Source organism: Dermacentor silvarum, chromosome 1, assembly GCF_013339745.2.
Source record: "Dermacentor silvarum isolate Dsil-2018 chromosome 1, BIME_Dsil_1.4, whole genome shotgun sequence".
Classification (NCBI taxonomy): Eukaryota; Metazoa; Arthropoda; class Arachnida; order Ixodida; family Ixodidae; genus Dermacentor; species Dermacentor silvarum.
Window position 1 is genome coordinate 150,402,219 of NC_051154.1, and position 19,103 is coordinate 150,421,321.

The following is a 19,103-nucleotide window of genomic DNA, read 5'->3' on the forward strand; positions in this document are numbered from 1 at the left end:
CTAAAATATCATCGACATATTTATAAAAACATGTACAATGCTTTTTCCTGCTACATTTCAAGTACACTGCGGTCAAACTTGGATAAAAAAATATGGCACAATACCGGAGCAACACTATCACCGATACAGCTATCATTCTTCTGAATGAAGAGTCCATTGTTAAGGATACGACAGTGTTTTTCGGTAGTCAAAACGTAGGAAGTCCCCTAAAAGAATCCACTGACAAACAGCAAGATTTGATAAAGAGGAACCTTCCATTTTTCAATGAGCTCGCGGACTGTCACAAACAGGTCTGAAAAAGCCTGTAAAACCAGCTTCAGACTGCCGAGAGCAGTTTTTTTCTCGAAAAGAGCTGAAAAGAGAAATTGGTCTTTTTGGAAGTACAAAGGATCTTTGTTTTCCCAAACTTTGTTTCCCGCGATGTCTGTCGATAGTGAGGACTTTTATTCAATCGCTCATTCAGATCTGTTTGTAGCAGTCCGCGAACTTATTGAAAAGAAGGATGAGGTTGCTTTTATTTATCTTACTGTTTGTCAGTGGACTCTGTTACGGAACTTCCTACGTTCTACCTATCAAAAACTGTCGTATCCTTTATAACCCTTTATTGCCGAGTGTTGCCTACAGGCAACATAACAGAAAAAAATATTTTCTTGCTGAGCTTCGGTATCGAGTAGGAAATTTCTGGCTAAGTGTATGTAGCCAGCACTGAATGACAGGAAGCAAGGGTAATTTGTTAGTTAAGAGCTAAGAACACAGGACGAGGATAAAGAAGTTTCGCACGCGACTTGCCTTCTTTTCAAAGCTCGGTCAGAAGAGACAGACCGATGCAAACCTCCGGCTGCAGTGCTGTCACAGAATTGACGTAAAGTAAATCAAATGTACACCTATGGCTCACATATGATGAGCGCTGTCTGTGAAAATCCCCCCCCCCCCCCCCCAAAAAAAAAAAAAAAACAATACGGATAGGTGGCTTGACGTGAAGCCTACGTCGTTTTCTACCTGGAGTTTCCCCCTAATTGCTGAAAAAGATTCCGCAAAATATTTTTTACTTTTCGTTGAATATTTTCGCTTTGTTTTGAGCTTTTAGATACAAAGTAAAATAAAAGAAGCCCGCAAAACAAAAAAGAGCCGCGTGACTAGTCGAGCGGCACTTTTCGCGGGCTTTCGCGGGCTTTCGCGGGCTTCTCAGGCTTAGAAAAAACTTTTATGCAGCACGTATTGAACGACAGAAAGCTGGACCAGGAATTTTTCAGGATGGTCTACAATTTCCTCGTTGACAATTTTGCTCTGAATATAATATTTGAGAAGTTATTTAATTAATAATAACTAATTACGTAATTACGCGAAATACAAAAAATCTGACTTGCTCCAAGCGACGGCAAACAGCATTACCTTGGTTCTGGTCAGCTACGTGGCCACTCGCATATTTTCAAATTTTTGCACAAGTTACGTGGGGCACCCTGTATACCATGTGTTTCTGCGAAGACTGAGAAGCCTGTGGCAGATAGCACAATTCTAGTCATTGTTCTGGTCTACTCGAAAAGGCAGACATTACTTGCACGAGAAATCCAAACGCATAATCAAATGATGAAAGATTCCGTAATTAACTTTAACTAATTATCTTATGGCACATGGTGCAATGTATAAATTATAGCCGGGATGTTCGCGAGGCAAACTAAATTGGAACCTCGGGATGACTGAAGTATTGAGATATTAATTCCAGAACTTTGGGAAGAAACACATTGGCGGTTCAGCAATTTTTGTGCTTCAGTGCATAAAACGGTGTTTCGTTAAAAAAGTAAGTGGAACGACAGTGCATGCATGTTTACCGCAAGTTTGAGGACGCATATCTCGAAAATGATGCCATCCACAGAATTCATTTTACGTGGATCCGCCTTGCAGTCCCATCGGCTACAATTTCTAATTTGGAATATAAGCCGTAAGGTAACTAGTAAAAGTAATTAATCATTTTTAGTTAGTCAATTATGTATTTCGATTTCTCGTACGTGTAATGTCGGCCTTTTCCAGCAGACCAGCTCAAGGACTAAAATCACGCTATCTGCCATAAGCAATTAGAAACAAAAAATTGAGGTCTTCGCAGAAACACCTCGTACATGCCCATAGTCGGCCGACGTCGGCGCCTGATTAAAGATGCGCTAGAAAGATGATACGTCACGAACTGCTCACGTAAACCCGGTGGCGAGCAACCTTCCGTCTTCGCGTTCAGACGCACCTTGTTGTCGGGGCTACCGTCGGAGCCTCGGTGCCTCCGCGACGCTTCGGGATGGCGGTGGGGGGTTCTTCCTTGATAGAGGCCAAGGCCTTTCGTGCCCTCGGCTCGGGCACCCTTTTCAGCTCGACGTGGATGCCCTGCGACATCTCGGCATGCTCCTCGTCAGTATAGGGCACGTTATCGTCCATGGCTCGGCCCCACTGGTTTGCTGGAAGCCGGCTGCGAGGTTGCTCTGTCGGGACTGCGTCGCGCCACTTCGGCTGGCCTCGCTTTCAACCTTGGACAGCAGTGGCGCGGCAGCCGCAGCCTTGAAACTCAAGAGGTTCTTGGTACAGTGTTATTCGGAGAAATATTCTTCAACTGATGGTTCGCTGTGTTGTAGAACACCAGCCAAAACACTTCAAGGGTTAGAGCTATCCATGGGGGAAGCGCGTGATCCCACGAGGCTTGTGCGAATGCAGTTAATGTTATCTTTTTCTTCCACGCACCAAAGACGAAGAAACACGTCCGTAGTCGCGGGCTTTTTAAATGTTTTCGTGAATCTGTTACTAAACCCGTCGCACGTTTTTTGAGGACGTTCAAAAAATAAAAACATTTCTTTCAGTTCGTTTTAGAACAATACAAGAGTCAGGCATTCGAGAGCCATACTGTTTGCATCCCTTACAAGTGGCACCCTACAGGCGACCTTTGGTGCAGCAGGGAGAGATTCACTCGTATCGCGACGTGTATTAACCAACTAGTTCTACGAGCATTCAGTTATAACGAAAGCGTACGTGAATCAAGGTACTGGCGCTATGCTTGCGTATTAAATGAGCTCCTCTATAGTGTTCCTAAGATGTGTTTAACCGTGCCTACGTGAATGTAGACACAGTTAGGTTAGGCACTCTTGCGATGGGGCGATCGCAATTAGGTTCACTGGGCAATTGAAATCAGGCGAAGAAGTAAATGAAAAAAAATATTTGGGTTAATTTGTAGTTATTCGTTTTCTCAGCTGAAAACACTGCATGCACCAACTACTGCATTTAATTTGACTTGCCTTCAAACTGTTGAGGGGGGAGGGGGGCATGAAACAACGTCTCACACCTTGCGAGACTATACTCGAATCACAAGCATGAATTAACTGTATATAATTTTCCAGGAAACCAGACCAACTTCCCGCGAGAAATGGGCCTGGAGACAAAATTGTTCCGACTATAGTGACTAGTCCTCCCACCTGCCCTTCATAAGGAGATACTGGGCCCGATCTCGGCTAGTACCGACAAGACCATGCCTAAGGATACGAGCCGCGTTCCCATCGGAACAGCCAGGATCGTATTATCTTGTTGGTTCCTGCAAGGCGTTCAATGGCGCCAAACTGTAGTTGAACCTCAGCTAGCGAAAGAGGGTGCTAAGAATCGTGTCCAAATATAAAATAAACAAATAAAGACGTTTCAATCAAAGAATCTAGATGTAGATTTAGATCCTTGAGAAATCAACCCTCCTGTTGTCATCGTGAGTCGCACTTCCTTTTCGTTGTCGAGAACCGAGCATCAGTAGCCTGGACGTCGCCTTCACTCGACGCTCAAATTATCCGCCGTGTGTGCAGCTCGAACTGTGAACACTGCCAAGTGTCTGAGACTCTGCAACATGTGTTGCCACTGCAGAAGACACGGGATTCTACGTTGGCAGGCACTGGAAGGCAACCATTGTCGGAACGTTCTATTCTGGCCGCAATGTGTGACAAAAAGCAGCAGAAACAGCTACAAGGGCTGCTATGGGCTATTTGCAGAGCACAGGACTAGACTCGACATCTTAATGAAACCACTATGCTACGTGGTTATTGTATATACACATCCCCTTCTTCCTGTCCTTATCATCATCTTTCATCACTGTATCTCCCCTTTCCTTTAATTTGCTCCTGTGCAGAGTAGCAGGCTGGAACATACTAGCTCAGGCCGACCACTCAGTTTTTTTTGTTCTTAATCTTAGAATATGCTTGTAGCAAAACGTGCATCAGTAATTATTTTCAGTGTAGCGTTTATTAGCTCTCAATAAAAAAATAAAAAACTGACTAATCGAGCAATTTTTCGTTAATGCGCGGCCGGCTTTCTCGGGGGCTATTAGAGCCAGGACAATGAAACTCGCTTATGACGTAGATGAGTGCTTCTCGATCTGCGGAACGAAATTAATATTCACAGCGAGCGTGGATCTTACAAATCTCAAATAAATAATTATTCCCATCCAAAATATGGGCCCCATGCACGCCATGCATGGTGGTGGTGGTTCTCAACTATGGCAAGTACCCACTGCGGTGGATGGCGAACAATGGGGAGGCCGGAGGAAACTTCCAAGACTAACAAGTAGTCGAGATAGAGAGAGAGAAACCAAAGATGGAAGATGCCAAAAGCAAGAATAATGCCTAATTGAGAAGTCGAACTCAGTCAAAACTAACAATGAATGAGAAGAAGTGGAACCGAGGGTCCCGATCCCTGCCAGTCATATGGTTTAAACTAAGAAGGTTATAAAACTAACTAAGATGTGTTAAATAATGAAAGATAAAGGGTCACTTTATTTGAAAAGTCGAATAATAAATAAATTGAAATGATGTTGCCAGTGAATACAGAAGGAAAAGAAGGAAACAAATAAATAAATAAATTAACAGGGTGACTGGCTGAAATACTTACGGCCCCTGCATTTATTTATTTCCTTTACAGGATGTATCGCGTGTGCGCTGGTTCTTTGCTTTCGCCGTTCCTGCTGTCCGGTCTTATGATAGGTATTACATTCAACGCTCAAGTTGATTATGGATAGGTTGTCACGAACTTAATGTCAAAATCGGAAACGCAACTTACGCCAGCGTCGAAAAAGCCCTGTATCGTGGTGCGCCGTCACCTTAATTATAGTGCAGTCCATAGTTACCCAGAGGTGCCCTAAATATCACAATGAAGCGCCTAGCTTCTGCGTCTTGGAAACTAATTACTTCTACATGTCCTTTACGTATTATATATATATATTGTCGCGGGTATAAACTAATTCCAATATGTATTTGTGCTTCAGATGGGGCCATCGGGAAGGGCATAATAGGGCTTAAGCCGAGAGACGTGTCCGACGTCGGGTGATGTGGAATTGGTTGGCACGACGGATTTCACTGGGATGATCTCATAGGTGACATTGGCCACTTGACGTAGAACGCGGTAAGGACCTTTGTGGCGCGGAAGGAGCTTCTCGGAGAGCTCCACTCGTCGGCAAGGGGACCAAAGTAGTACGAGAGAGCCTGGTGCAAAGTATGTGTCACGATGGCGGCAATTGTAAGCGTGCTTTTGAGTTTCCTGCGATGCCAACAAACGAGTACGGGCAAGCTGGCGCGCATGGTCAGCGTGAGCGATGGCGTCACGGGCATACTCGGTCCGTGAATTCCGTACCAAGGGGAGCGAAGCGTCCAATGGTAATACAGGGTCACGACCGAAGAGCAAGTAAAAGGTGGAATACCCGGCAGTAGCGTGGCGTGACAAATTATAGGCGAACGTGACATAGGTTAGCGCAATATCCCAGTCCTTGTGGTCGGGTGAGACATATTTCGATAGCATATGTCAGTGATGGTCCGATTAAGTCGCTCAGTAAGGCCGTTGGTCTGGGGATGATAGGAGGTAGCGAGTTTGTGCTTGGTAGAACAGGAGCGTAGGATATCGGCGATGACTTGGGAGAGGAAAGTGCGGCCACGGTCGGTAAGGAGCTGTCGCGGGGCGCCATGGACTAAAATGATATCCCGGAGTAGGAAATCGGCGGCGTTAGTCGCGCAGCTCGTGGGAAGCGCTCGGGTGATGGCGTAGCGCGTCGCGTAATCAGAAGCCACAGCGATCCACCTGTTGCCGGAGCTGGACTCAGGGAAAGTGCCAAGGAGATCCAAACCCACGCGGAAGAATGGCTCAGTTGGAATCTCGATCGGCTGTAAGTACCCGGCCGGAAGCATTGCTGGCTTTTTCTATGTTGGCAGGACTTGCAAGCAGCTATGTATCGCCGTACGGAGCGCGCGAGGCCGGGCCTGCAGAAGCGGTGGCGCACGTGGTCGAAAGTGCGAGCAACCCCAAGGTGCCCGGCAGTAGGTTCATCATGAAGCTCCTGAAGTACGGTTAAGTGGAGGTGTTGGGGAACGACAAATAAAAGGGGAGGACCGTCAGGGTGAAAAGTGTGGCGGTATACAATATCCCATCGTTGAGGACGAACCACCGTAATGATGGATCAGTGGGAGCAGATTCCAATCGGTCAATGAGGGTCCTCAAGGTAGCGTCATGGCGTTGCTCATGGGTCATGTCCAAAAGCTGGGAAATGGAAAGAACACTTGCCGAAGCATCCGTGTCGGCGTTGGCGGGCGTGTGTACAGGGTAACGGGACAAGCAGTCAGCGTCATTGTGTATGCGACCAGACTTATACACCACAGAATAAGAATACTCCTGTAGCCACAAAGCCCATTGTCCAAGCCTCCCTGTGGGATCTTTTAAGGAGGAAAGCGAACGGAGGGCGTGGTGGTCCGTTACAATAGAAAAGGGCCTGCCGTATAAATAGGGGCGAATGTTTGGCCCACACAAGTGCCAAACATTCGCGCTCGGTAATAGAGTAATTCCGCTCCGCAGGTGACAAAAGACGGCTAGCGTATGCGATAACACGTTTACGGCCGTGCTCAACTTGTGCCAAGACGGCAGCGATGCCGTGGTCACTGGCATCGGTGCGCACTTCTGTAGGGACTGACGTATCGAAGTGTCTTAGAATCGGCGGGGTGGGGAGTATGGTGGTAAGGCGAGAAAAGGCGGCGGCCTGGGAGTCTCCCCATGAAAACGGCACACTTTTCTTCAGAAGATCTGTCAGAGGGCGTGCTATGGTGGCAAAATCTTTAACAAAGCGATGGAAGTAAGAGCAAAGGCCCACGAAACTTCGAACATCTTTTTCGGTCTGTGGTACAGGAAACTCTTTCACGGCGCGAATTTTCTCCGGGACGGGTCGGATGCCAGAAGCATTGAAGACATGTCCAAGCACTGTAATTTCACGGTGGCCGAAGTTGCATTTCTTCGAGTTGAGCTGAAGACCGGCCTTGCGAAAAACAGCAAGTTCAGCTGAAAGGCGCTCAAGGTGTATGTTGAATGTGGGCGAGAACACAATAACATCATCTAGGCAGCCGAGGCAAGTCGACCACTTGAATCCTTGGAGTAATGAGTCCATCATACGCTCAAAGGTAGCCGGAGGATTGCAGAGCCCAAAAGGCATAACTTTGAAGTGGTAAAGGCCATCAGGCGTTATAAAGGCGGTCTTTTCACGATCGAGATCATCCACAACGATTTGCCAATATCCGGACCGTAGGTCGATGGATGAAAAATACTGTGCCCCGTACAAGCAATCAAGGGCGTCATCATTAAGAGGTAGTGGGTAGACGTCTTTCTTCGTGATACGGTTGAGGTGCCGGTAGTCGACGCAGAATCTCCATGTGCCGTCCTTCTTTTTGACTAGCACAACAGGTGACGCCCAGGGACTTGACGATGGCTCAATGATGTCTTTTGCGAGCATCTTGTCTACTTCCGTTTTGATGACTTGGCGCTCCGAAGCTGAAGCTCGGTAGGGTTACCGATGGATGGGAGGATTATCGCCTGTATGTATACGGTGTTGGACAAATGACGTCTGGCCTAAGGGACGGTTGTTCAGGTCGAATACGAGTATGTCCTTGAACGAAGCAATAAACTGCGGAGCTGTTTGGCTCGACAGGTGTGAGACTCGGGGTGATCATTTTCTTAATGTCGTGGTCAGTACAATTGGTAGACCGGAAAGGTTCACAGGACTTGTCGACGGCAAAAGTTTCAACGCAGTGAACTTCTAAAGCAGTGATCGTAACCAGGGTCATATCTTTAGGCAGAATTTGCTTTGTGAGCCCGAAATTCACCACAGGGAGATAGGTGCGATTGTCTGTGACTCTCAGTATTGTATGCGGCACTGTAACGTTGTGGCTGAGAACGATGGCAGTTATAGGAGCGGAGATGTAATCACCATCGGGAACTGGCATAGATGGCGCCATTTCGATGTATGTCAAGGCCTGTGGTGGAACGGGAACAAAATCAGTCGGTCTCAGGCGAATTTCGTGAGGTGTTGTAGGATCGCCAGCAGAGGCAGGTCAAGACGCACAGTACTTGAGGAACAATCGATGAGCGCTGAATGGGCAGAGAGGAAGTCGAGCCTTAGTATGAGGTCATGGGGGCATTGGTCAAGCACAGTGAAAAGGACGACAGTATGGCGGCCGGAAATACTCACACGTGCAGTACACAGTCCGACCACGGTCACCGTGCTGCCGTCGGCGATTCGTACGACCCGAGTAACGGCAGGCGTAACGATTTTGCTTAAATGACGGCGAAAGCGGCTGGTTATAATCTATATGTGCGCTTCGGTATCTATAAGTGCTGTGACGGGTGTGCCATCAACGTGGGCGTCCAGAAGGTTACGTTTCGTAAACAGCGTCAAAGGAGGATTTTTCGGTGAATTCGACATTGCAGCACTACCCCGAGGTGCCGCATTGCCTAGTTTTCCGGCTGGGATGGTCCTGGGTAGGTCAGCGAGGGCGAGCGGTGAATCTGGGGCGGACGTGGCTGGCGACGTTGGGGCGAGGGCGAGCGAGTGTAGCGGCGAGGAGAGGTAGCGGCGTCGGAAGCGTCGTAGAAGCGACGGGGTGAAGAACTGCGGGGCGAACTTAAATTCCAGAAGTGTTTCGAGGCGGGGACGTACGGCCAACGGCTACGACAGTGACGGGAAACGTGACTGATTCGGCCGCAGCAGAAACAGATCGGCCTGTCATCAGGTGTACGCCAGTCCGGTGGATTCCGGGCACTTTAGGGATAACGGGCACTGTAGGGTGGACTGCGATAGGACCGAGGCATAGGATCAGGGCCGGTGTCAGGACGACTCAAGGAGCAGGCGCTGGGGAGACCCATATTAGCGATTTCCTGGCGAACCACGGACTGGATCAGCGATATCGTCTCAGCAGTGTTGGTCCAAGACGTCAGTTGAGGCGAGACAAGAAACGCTGCTTCGAGTTCGCGGCGCACAATGCGGGTCACGTTTTCACTTGGTGGTGGCAAGCTAGATTGGTCGGTTGGGTCCGTGAAAGAAGAGGTCGCTGCAGTATTTGGAAGCCACGTAAACTTATTATGTATAAGGCGGCTCTTCGCCTGCTCGAAACGGCGGCATTCCTTCATGATGGCGTCGACAGTAGATAGGTTTCTAAAGACCAGAAGGTTGAATGCGTCGTCCGCGATACCTTTGATAATGTGCCCAACCTTGTCCGCCTCTGGCATGGACGTGTCGATTTTATGACAGAGGGCGAGGACGTCCTGAATGTAGGAGACATACGACTCGGTAGCAGTTTGGGCACGCGTGGCGAGTTGTTGCTTGGCGGCTAACTGTCGACCGGTCGGATTGTTAAAAACGTCGGACAGCTTCTCTTTAAACAACTCCCAGCTGGTGAGCTCTTCTTTGTGTGTATAATACCACGTTCGCGGTGTTCCGTCGAGGTAGAACACGACATTGGCCAGCATTATGGTCGGATCCCACCTGCTCACCTTGCTGGCGTCGTTCATACATCTTCAACCATTCTTCTACGTCAACACCATTGAGGCTGTTGAACTTGCCGGGGTCTTGCGGCTGAGGTAGAGCAACGTACTGGGTCTGCGTAGTCGGCGATGTAGCTACAGACGTGGTGCCTGCCACTGGATGCATGTTCCCAGGCTGGGTGAGACGTCCGCTGCGGAGCTCCGTGGCGAAGACGCGTACCCCGCACCTCTCACCAAAATGTCACGGGTATAAACTATTAACAAGATATATTTACAGGAGATAGATAGACAGCAGCTGAGAACACAGAGATATGATGATGATGATGATGTCCTCAACACATGGCTCGTACCCACTTCGGGGGATTGGCCAAGAATTGAACACCTGAACTTTTAGATATGCATTCTGAAACTACAGTTAATGTGCAATTTAGTAATCAGAACAACAGACAGATTAATTTTCCTGAACTGCATAATTTATAAACACAGAGAGGCTGTTGCCACTTCGTCCTCTTCTCCGTCGTCGACATGGTCTGCTTTCCTCACCGTAACAATATATATATATATATATATATATATATACTGTCATCTACATCGTGACGACAGTGAGTGTATATTACTACACGCGGGTTGTATTTGGTCATTTGAACGCGGGCGCCATCACTCCAGCACAGAGGAGGAAGAACGAACTGGGCTCGAGCTGTGAATCCAACCAGGCAGCGCTGGAATCGCTGCTGTAAATATAATTTGTAAATAGTTTCTCGTTTAATTGACTCGTCCTTCGCGTAACATTGCGGTGGAGGTGGAACGTTCTCCGTCCTCGGCACGGAGCTCCGAAGCGGCCGCACCGTCGTCTTCTCAGCCATGACTTCCGATGGAAACACCCCGTCGCCACATTCACCTGCGGCGCCAACCAGAACGTACGTTACGGTTCCCAGTCTCTCTGATACTGGGACATTCTCCGCCCAAAATGGCGATGACGTCGACGACTGGCTCAGCATGTATGAGCGTGTTAGCCAAAGCCATCACTGGCACCCTACCATCATGCTTGCCAATGTGATCTTTTATCTGGACGGGACACCGCGTGTCTGGTTTCACACCCATGAGGCCGAGCTCTCCAGCTGGGACATTTTCAAAGAAAGGCTTTGCGACCTATTTGGCAACCCTTCAGGTCGCCAACAGGCTGCGCGAAAAGAGCTTGCCACCCGTATCCAGGTGTCGACCGAATCGTATGTCTCCTACATACAGGAAGTGCTCGCAATTTGCCGGAAAGTCGACGAGCACATGACCGAGGTTGACAAGGTGGCCCACATACTAAAGGGAATCGCGGACGACGCCTTCCATTTGCTCGTCTATAACGATGTTTCTAGTGTCGTCGCCATCGTCAAAGAATGCCGCCGCTTCGAGGTAGCTAAAAGCCGCCGCGTCGTCCCACAGTTTTCCCGGCTCCCAAACACACCTGCCACGTCCTCTTGCTTCGATCTTACCGCCACACGACCATTTCAAGAGAACGTCACGCATATCGTTCGACGAGAGCTTGAAGTGGCGAATCCGGCCTTACTTTACCCACGACCACTTGACGGTACCTTTCATCAAGCGCCCCCAACCATTTCCGTTATTCAAGCAGAATTGTGCGGCAAGAAATTGCAAACCTTGGTATCCCTACCGCCTGCCCTGTCTCCCGACCTGATTCGGGATCCATTCCCATGGCCACAACCTGCAATGAGCAGTATTTGGCAAACTGAATGGCAAACCCACTTGGAAAGCGGAATGGCAAACCCCAGACGACAAACCGATATGCTTCCGCGGCCACCGAGTTGGTCATGTATCCCGCCACTGCCGCACCCCCTGGATGTCGTCATACTGGAGCTCATTCCCTGCTCCTCGCCCATACGCGCCGACGCTCACCGTTATTCACCTCGCCGTCCGTACCCTACATCTGATGCCCCTGACAGCCGCTCCTCCGTGCGATCGCCGTCGCCTCAACGCCGTCGCTCTCCGTCACCCCAACCTCACCGCTTTTCCTCGCCAACACGCCGGACGGAAAACTAGACCATGCAGCTTTAGGAGGTAGTGCTACATCACGTTCGTCCTGTCCAAATCCTCCGTTGACAGCTCCTCACGAACACGAACCTAATTGAAGTAGACGTAGATGGTGGCCCGTTGACGGCATTAATTGATACTGGAGCCGAAGTGTCCATAATGAGCGCTAACCTATGTCGTCGCCTCAAAAAAGTTCTTACACCAGCCACCACTCGAGCCATGCGCGTCGCCGATGGCGCCACTGTGGCCGTCAGTGTATATTCACTGCTCGAATCGTAATTGCTGGCCGCCAAGTTCCAGTCCTGTTCACCGTGCTAACCAGTTGCTCTCATGACCTAATCTTCGGGCTCGACTTTCTGACGACGCATTTTGCCCTCATCGACTGTTCCGCGGGTACGCTGGCCTCAAGCTTCCTCTTCTTTCAGACATTCGTCCCGAACAACCGAACACCATCTGCACTATGGCGCTTGTTCGCTTACCTCCAAAAGCCCTAACCTTCGTCGAATTGGCCTCAACGGCAACCATGCCTGATGGCGACTATGTCGTCGCACCTATTATCGAAGTCCTCCTGGCGCGCGACATTCCTGTGCCACACTCCGTCGTAACCCTTGCCGCTAATCGGATGTGCCTCCCCGTTATCAGTTTTGTCTTGACGAAGCAAGTGTTACCTGAAGGCATAGCGGTGGCCTCGCTCCGGTCAGTGACAGACGACCACGTCACGGCTTTTCCAGCCACGCGTCTCCAGGTCCTCCTGATTACCCGCAGGGTGCCATGAACCTCGACGGCACATTACGTCCCATGGTCGCTCCGGACCTCGCACCTGCTCAAGCAGCCGCCCTATATCGTCTTTTGCTTGCCTACCGCGCCATATTTGACACTGACAATCGACCACTGGGTCAGACGTCCCTTGTTAAGCATCGGATAAACACTCGTGATGCTGTTCCCATTCACCGCCGACCGTATCGTGTGTCCACGGCAGAGTGGCGTGTTATTCAGCGGGAAGTAAACAAGATGCTCGCCAAAGGCATTATTGAGCCCTCGTCGAGCCCTTGGGCGTCGCCAGTCGTGCTCGTCAAAAAGAAAGATGGCACGTGGCGTTTCTGCGTTGATTACCGCCACCTAAACCGAATCACTAAAAATTACGTTTACCCTTTACCACGAATCGACGACGCTCTTGATTGTCTTCACGGTGCCAAATACTTTTCGTCCATATACCGTCGATCTGGTTATTGGCAGATTTCCATAGATGATCAAGAGCAAGAAAAGACAACTTTCGTCACTCCAGATGTCCTCTACCAATTCAAGGTTAAGCCGTTCGGTCTGAGCATTGCCCCCGCCACGTTCAAACGGATGATGGACTCTCTGCTTCAAGGTTTCAAATGGTAAGCTTGCCTTTGTTACCTCGATGACGTCCTTGTGTTTTCTCCTACATTTGAGACGCACCTTGAGCGCGTCGCAGCTATCCTTGACGTATTCCGCAAGGCTGGGCTCCAATTAAACTAATCGAAGTGCCACTTCGGGCGCCGACAGATTACAGTGCTCGGCCATCTCGTCGATACTTTCGGCGTACAACCCGACCTGAAGAAGGTTCAAGCAGTAACTACTTTTCCTGTACCTCAGTCTGTCAAGGACGTCCGGAGTTTTGTGGGGCTCTGTCCTTATTTCAGACGGTTCGTGAAAGATTTCGCAGCAATCGCTCGACCGCTCACTGAACTTCTGAAGAAATACGTGCTTTTTGCGTGGGATTCCCCTCAGGCTGCCGCGTTTTCACGCCTTTTCACGATTCTCACCAATCCACCTGTCGTGGCCCACTTTGACCCGCCCGCACCTACAGAGGTCCGAACCGATGCCAGTGGTTATGGGAACGGAGCCGTCTTAACGCAACGCAAACATGGACACGACGCTAGCCGGCTCCTGACAACTGCAGAGCGCAACTATTCGATTACCGAGTGCGAATGTCTTGCTCCCGTCTGGGCTGTTTCAAAATTCCGCCCACATTTATATGGCAAGCCCTTCTCAGTAATCACAGACCATCATGCGCTCTGTTGGCTTTCTTCGCTCAAGGAGCCTACTGGCCGTTTCGGTCGTTTGGCCCTCCGACTACAATATACCTACATAGTGACTTACAAGTCGGGACGCCAACACCAGGACGCAGACTGCCTCTCTCGCTACCCAGTCGAAGACCTGACCGCTACGTCTGACACTGATAGCGACGCCTGCGTTCTCACTGTTTTCCCACTGCTCCATGTCGCCGACGAGCAGCGCCGTGACCAGTCCTTGCGTATCATCATTGACCGCCTGGAATCGTCACTTGCTGACAGTTCCCGCGCGTTCGTCGGCGCTGGGGAGGAGGAGAGAAATGTCAGTGGTGGCGTGGGAGGGCGTTGAGGGCAAGCGTGGTGGCGGCGCTGGGGAGAAGGAGAGAAATGTCAGCGGCGGCGCCCGTAGAAGGTTCTGGAAACGGCGGCAGCGCGCTCGCGCGCCTTATATACGTCGCCGCGTGGGCGCAGAGCTTCATTCCACATCTTTATGGGTCCAACTAGGTTTTCGCCTTCACATTCTTAGAAAGCTCTAAGCATCCCCCGTAATTTTTCTCCTGTGTCCAAGCGTTCGTTTCAAGACACTGAAGCCAGCAAAGGCAAATATGCATAAAAAAACGCATAACTACGCTCTTTGATTTACGGGTTTTCTTTTGCTTAAGTCCCCGCGAATGTATATAAAAACCAGAAAGACAAGTTACCGTTCTCCATTTTGAATTTCCCTTCTCTTCTGTCGTAATAATGTGGAGACCTCTGTGTCTTGTGCTAAACAGCTTCAGTCGTCATCGACCTTCACAGAGTTGAATGGCTTATGATTTTTTTTTTTGCTTCACGTGAGTTCTAGCCAGATTTACACCAAGAACTTCATACCATGTTGTTGCGTAATCTATATGCGACATATATATTGTATCGTGCATTTCTACAAAAATGAAGGAACTACCCAGCCCGTACCTCAAATGTGAGACGATTCTTTGTCAATTAAATATAACGAAGCGAGGTCCACTCATTACCTCTCGAATTTGCCCTGCGTGGATCGTCAGCGAACTCAAGGATTGCCAGGAAGCAAACAGTGCTCAAACGCAGCAGTAATTTTTTGTTATACGTTGTTTTATTTCCGTGTTGCTTTCATTATTCGTGATAAACAGTAGTAAAATATTAAACTGTTAAGCTGTGCACTTTTAATTTTTAGGAGTTGAGCGTTGTGTCCGACTTATTCAAAGGAGTAACTCTCCCCGCGCTCTTCCACTCATCAATTCTTGGGGAGGAGTACGCAGCTTTCAGTTTCACAATTGATAAAGTGTTTCCGCAACCAACCTGCTTAATGAAAAAGATATCTCTTGCTGAAGTGTTCATATATAAATAATAACAACTAACAACTAAACTAAGAACTACGCATAGGCAACTTTTATAACTGTACCGCTCATTCAGTAGCGCACCCAGGATCTCTGCCGAGGGGGGGGGGGGGGTTGACAGTTTGCCAATACCATCTAAACAGCACTAATTTCGATTTCTTCACGGGAAATTGTCAAAAAATGCGCGTTTTGCGAATGTGCAGACGATTCCGCGTCTTACATCTATAGTTGCAGTACTCAAATGCGTAAAGAAAGAAAAGGGGTTAAACAAAAAAAAAAAAGGGGGGGGGGGGTTAAGTCGGCCTCAAGGGGGGGGGGGGGTTACAACCCCCGAATCACCCTCCGTCGGTGCGCCATTGCGCTCATTGTGATCACAGTTACACGTTGACAACATACAGTACAAGCGTACCGTTCGTACGCTATAATTTTTGCATTATAACTTAGCACTGTTTTATTGTCGTACAATAAGCATAGGAGGCTCAAACCCACCCGATCAGTTTGAGTGGGCGTTCTCGGGGAGCGGGCGAAGCCTCGAGCCGCAACGGCGCAGTTTGGGAGCGTGACGTAAGCGGCCAACGCCAGCGTGCGTGCCTTACCATCGCGTGGTAAACAAAACTTAAAGAAACGGGAGCAGATGCGCGCCTTGTGTGAAAGGATGATGTCCCGTGGGAAACAAAACATGAAGCAAAATACGCTGGCTCGCGCTCTCGGCTACTACGCCACATTGTTCTTCTTGTAGGTGGCGTCGTGAGTCCTCATACGCAGGTGATTCGCATATCGTAAACAACCAGCGTAGCGGTTGGCGCGTTGGAGCGGAAGCGTTACCCCTCCAAAGCAAACGAAGGTGTCTCAGTCGAACACAAAGAAGCTTCGGAAATCAAGATGTCCCAAAAGAATTTCCAAAACGGACCCGTGCTTACTCACCTATAACGTATCGGCAAGAGATCATCCCAAATTTTATTATCAGAAACAATACAAACTTAGATATATCATCAGGCACAGGCGCCAAGCACATGGCTGGGTTTGGCAACGTCCTCTTCCTATAAGTTCGGAGAAACCGAATACGGCCCCAGCTTCGCTATAGGTGTTGCACTAGCCGTATAAGAGGCGGGTTTATCGTGAACAGAAACGGTGAATTTCGGTAAATAAGAAAGATTACTATCATCATCATCATCATTGACACAAGCTGACCCCCCCCCCCCCCCCGCCCCTTCAGAAAAAACCCGGATCCGCCCCTGATTGCCCGTGGCCGCCTTCTGAACTACCAAGAGAGTCAAAGGCGTTTGTACGACCGGCGACACCAAGACGTGCACTTCCCGCCTGGTTCTTTGGTGCTTCTGTGGTCTCCGTCGCGTCAGGTCGGCCTGTAAGAAAAACTGCTGTCTCGCTACACAGGCCCATACCGAGTGCTTCGTGCCGTGACTCGACTCCCGTCACCTACGAAATCGCCCCTGACGCCTTATCTGCTTCCCAGTCCAGTGATATCGTGCACGTTACACGACTGAAGAAGTATCACCCTCCCAGTGATGACATTTAGACGCTCCGAGACGTCGCTTCTGCCGCCGGGGGATTATTTGGACGTTTGAAGGAGGCGCGCGGGCGCCATCACTCGAGCAAAGAGGAGGAAGAACGAACTGGGCTCGCGCTGTGAATCCAACCGGTCATGTTTTGAGGCAACAACAACAACAACCGGTCAGCGCTGCAACCGCTGCTGTAAATATAATCTGCAAATAGTTTCTCGTTTAATTGACTCGTCCTTCGCGTAACAATATGCTCGCAAGCTCTCTGTTGATCCCATCAGACGCCATTGTACACTTCGACACCAACGACAGAACGCTTCAGGTGCTCAAATTGGCAAAGCTTTTCGTTCGTAAGTGTTCTTTGCCGCTGGACGGGCGCCTTCGTTAATCATATGTTCAGCATTTTCTCTCAGGAACAAGTCTATCGTAAGAGCTTTTTGTGAATACAGCCCCTGTTTTCCAGCCCACCCCAGACTTGCATTGCGCGCAACGCGCGCAATGCTACAAAGTTTAGGGGCATAGGCCTCTGAGCGTGACGTGCTGTAGTGCCAGATGCACGTAGATCGGGGTGTCTCCGTTCAGCCGCACGGCATGTCGAAGCTTCAGACGTGTAATGCTCAACCTCGAAATCTGGACGCTCAATTATCCGCACGAGACATATATTTATGTTATACACTACAGCACTACAGCAATCAATTAGCAGTGAATGTCTGCTGTATAAAACTATTCTCTGTCGCAGTAGCGATCCACGTGAGTCGAAACGCATGACCAGAGAAAAACAAAAGAAATGGATATGACAGGGGACCTACAATGTATGTGTGGCCCAAATGCTTGAAAGGCTTCAGTTGACCCTCTTATCAGAGAGTAAGGCAGCCGTCGGGCGGTCCATTGTTTCCCACGGGCTGATATCGAGGTCCCATGGAGAGGCTTGTCACAAGTCAAGCTGCGCTTTATGACTCCGCCGCCGAGCGCTCGCTCAAAGAAGCCCGGTCGCGGGAGGGATCGCGCGCGCTGCGGCTGTTTGCGTGGCAGCCGCCAGGGGACGCCACAGCCGGCGGCGTCACTCGTATCGTTCCATAAAAATTACCCTTTCCGCGAAACCCGCCTGGCGGGAACGAAGACCTCGTCCGGCGGGCGCGGGAGGGCTGCTCACTTTTAAATTCGTCGTGTAACCTGGATCGCGAGCCTCGCCGCTGCCAGCCGCGCCGCTGCCTCCGCTGGAGCACGCCGTGGGGATCAGACACCGCCATGTGGAACTACGTCTTCCTCTGTCTTCTCTTCCTCGTCCGGATCATCGGAGGCTTGGACCGCGAGGAGTACGAATTCGGCTTTGGCATCGCAGACATCACCGGTCCGGCGGCTGAAATTGGCATGGTAAGCACGCGACGTCGCCGCTTGCTCAAGGCGTCGCGACGCGCAAGAGTCGAGTAGTATACCCAGCGGTTGCGCCCACGGAACCCCGTGCACAGCCAGAAGCGTAGCATGAACTTCGCCTCATAATGGTGTTTTGTTTACGGTCGGACGCGAACCTTCGCCGTGAGCGGCCTCGTCTTCCCTTTCGTTGGAGGTTTCCTGTAAGAGTTCCGTTATGCACTCTGCTCGGAGAGCGCTCAGCTGGCCCGCGCCTTGTAGCACCACATCGATGTGACGACGCTGTTTTGTCCGCTTGCCTTTTATTTCCGTGCTTCCTCTGCGTGACCTTATCCTTTCGCGACAGCGTAAGTGAGCGCTCTGCCTGCAGCCTGGTTGTAGGCCGCTTCCTCCCTTACGCTCTCGCAAGAGTCCAGCAGCGCCTTTGTAGCGTGCGGGACGACGCACGTAGCCACGGGGCACATGTGCGTGTACGGCTCAGGACTTGTGCTTTGACAAAACGTTCGACAAGCCTACACATTGTCTCGGTTATCCGCAATAATCTATCCTACATTAGCAAATGCACTGAGCCCACTGTGTTATTTTGTACTATTATGGGGTTTTACGTGCCAAAACCACGATCTGATTATGAGGCACGCCGTGGTGTCCGGTCTCGGACGGTTATACAACTGACCTGCACGACAGCGAGCTAAACAATCGTTTATTCAAGAAAACACAGTTAAGTCTGCTCTGAAACATGCAGTTCTGCATTCGGTAATTTCCTCAAAATTTGTACGCGAACCTGTTCACTTGTGCATGTGGCACGTTCTGTCGGCCTGGTGAGAAAACAGTTTGTGCATCTCCTGCATTCGACACACAGACTGTTGCGTCGTATACCTCGATCCTCACATTCAGGACAAGTGTGTATACGGCATGGAACAAGCTTCTGGCCAGCCGCCACCCCGCGCATCATTGAGGCCTTTCGGCCTTGTTGGTGAGGGATTGAC

The 19,103-nt window shown here is 49.9% G+C and overlaps 1 protein-coding gene across 1 annotated transcript in view; it reads left to right on the plus strand.

The window, feature by feature from the left end:
• The first annotated feature begins 17,720 nt into the window (after positions 1-17,720).
• LOC119436232 (neutral ceramidase) overlaps positions 17,721-19,103 on the plus strand; it is a 124,918-nt gene continuing 123,535 nt past the window's right edge. The window contains exon 1 of the mRNA XM_037703026.2: positions 17,721-18,120. Within this exon, the coding sequence (XP_037558954.1) occupies positions 17,995-18,120 (126 nt within the window). The 5' untranslated portion in view covers positions 17,721-17,994. The remainder of the gene's footprint in view (positions 18,121-19,103) is intronic.